Source organism: Plectropomus leopardus, unplaced genomic scaffold (assembly GCF_008729295.1).
Source record: "Plectropomus leopardus isolate mb unplaced genomic scaffold, YSFRI_Pleo_2.0 unplaced_scaffold11954, whole genome shotgun sequence".
In the NCBI taxonomy this organism is placed as follows: Eukaryota; Metazoa; Chordata; class Actinopteri; order Perciformes; family Serranidae; genus Plectropomus; species Plectropomus leopardus.
Window position 1 is genome coordinate 1 of NW_024612676.1, and position 1,605 is coordinate 1,605.

Genomic DNA, 1,605 nt, shown 5'->3' on the forward strand with positions numbered 1-1,605 from the left:
GTGGAGCTGACCCAGCGCTCCGGGCCCGCTGCTATCGGCATCCTGCTGGCTGAGAAGATGAGTCAGTACGCCAACCTGCTGGCCTCTCAGGGCAATCTGTCCACCGCCATCACCTACCTGCCGGACAACACCAACCAGGTCAGTAACACAGCAGGACCGGGCTGCACCAGATAATCCGTCACCGGAGAATCTCCTGCTGTTCCTTGAATTTTCCTGATGATTTTGGTTTTGGCCCGTACAGACTGAAGACCCTGAATCTCAAAAATCTCTACATTTACACATTTTTGTTGCTGTCTTCATGTAAATTACCCTTCTTATTCAGCCTCCTATGTTTGTATTCCCCCTTTTTCACATGTGCTTAATGAGACATTACGCTGATTTTGTAGCGGCGAGCTGACAGGGTGGTCCTGAAGTAAAGTCAGTTTATTATTTTAATGTCAGTTTATTATTATTTTAAGTCAGTTTAATGTCCGATCCAACTGATTTGCATTCTCACCTGCAGCTCCTCCACATAATGTCTAGACAATGTTTGCAGTGCATGTGTGAAAGGAGCTTTTGCAAACCCTGCAGAAACTATGGATGTGACCTATAATTCTCTTTCATACAACATTTTGAAATCAAAATCACAAAGTTACCTGTTGGACCTGACTAATTAAGAATCCCAGAGATGTCCTAAACCCTCCGCAATACCGGAGAGGACTGATATGGTAAATTATTTTCATGTTAAAATGTGGAAACTGTGTTCATTGAGTTCTGGATAAGGGGGGTAAAATACTTTAACACCCTAATGGCCAGATTTGTGGAGGTATTTGATGAATTACTCTTTTATTCTAGCAAACCACATTGACTGCTAAACTGTGTCTGTCATGATGTATGTTTTGTAATATAAACTGCTGTCCAAAAAAGAAATAATTAGAAAAAAAGGAATCAGAAAATAACATAAGTTTATCTTTCTCGTTTCCACCTCACAGCTTGCCGTACAGCAGCTTCGTGACCGTCTCAGTCGGGCTCTGGGGCAGCGGGCGGCGGCTCCTGCAGCTCCGGTTCAACCTCAGAGAGTTCAGCCTGCACCGACTCAGACTCGGCCCGCCGCCACCGCCGCTCTGCCTCGCCATCCGTTCACCCCGATGCAGCCCGCCATGGTGCCTCAGCAGCCCGCTGCAGCTCCAGTCCCCATGCCCACACCCGCTGCCTCCGCCCCAGCACCGCCGCAGTATTACCAGCCGGTACGTTTTTCCTGTTTTATTTCAAACTTTTAACAGGATTCACAGAGATCTGAGGGCAGACTGGTCTCCTCTTCTTCCTCTAAACACTAAAATCTGCAAGTCACATAAACTCAGGACGGGTTTGACTTATTAAAGTTAACCCTTTGAAACCTGGATCATTTTTCCTGTGCTTAATTCAGACGCATTCACAGAATTTAATACCTTTGAAATCTGAGCAAATTGGTTGCTTTCTTTAAAAAAAAAAAAAGCAACGGAGCAACTTGACAAGAAATGTTCTGCAAATTGTAACAAATTTGTAGATTTGTAAAAGTATTATATTTTAAAAATCTAGGGGAAAATGTCCAAAAACTGTATTTATAATTATCATAATTATATGTTT

General features: G+C 43.6%; 1 protein-coding gene across 1 annotated transcript; it reads left to right on the top strand.

Moving 5' to 3' along the window:
* The first annotated feature begins 7 nt into the window (after positions 1-7).
* LOC121963635 (protein transport protein Sec31A-like) lies at positions 8-1,419 on the top strand. Its single transcript, XM_042513911.1, has 2 exons — positions 8-138; positions 972-1,419. The coding sequence occupies exons 1-2, from the start codon at positions 58-60 to the stop codon at positions 1,257-1,259; spliced, it is 369 nt and encodes a 122-aa protein (XP_042369845.1). The 5' UTR covers positions 8-57; the 3' UTR covers positions 1,260-1,419.
* The last annotated feature ends 186 nt before the right edge of the window (positions 1,420-1,605 follow it).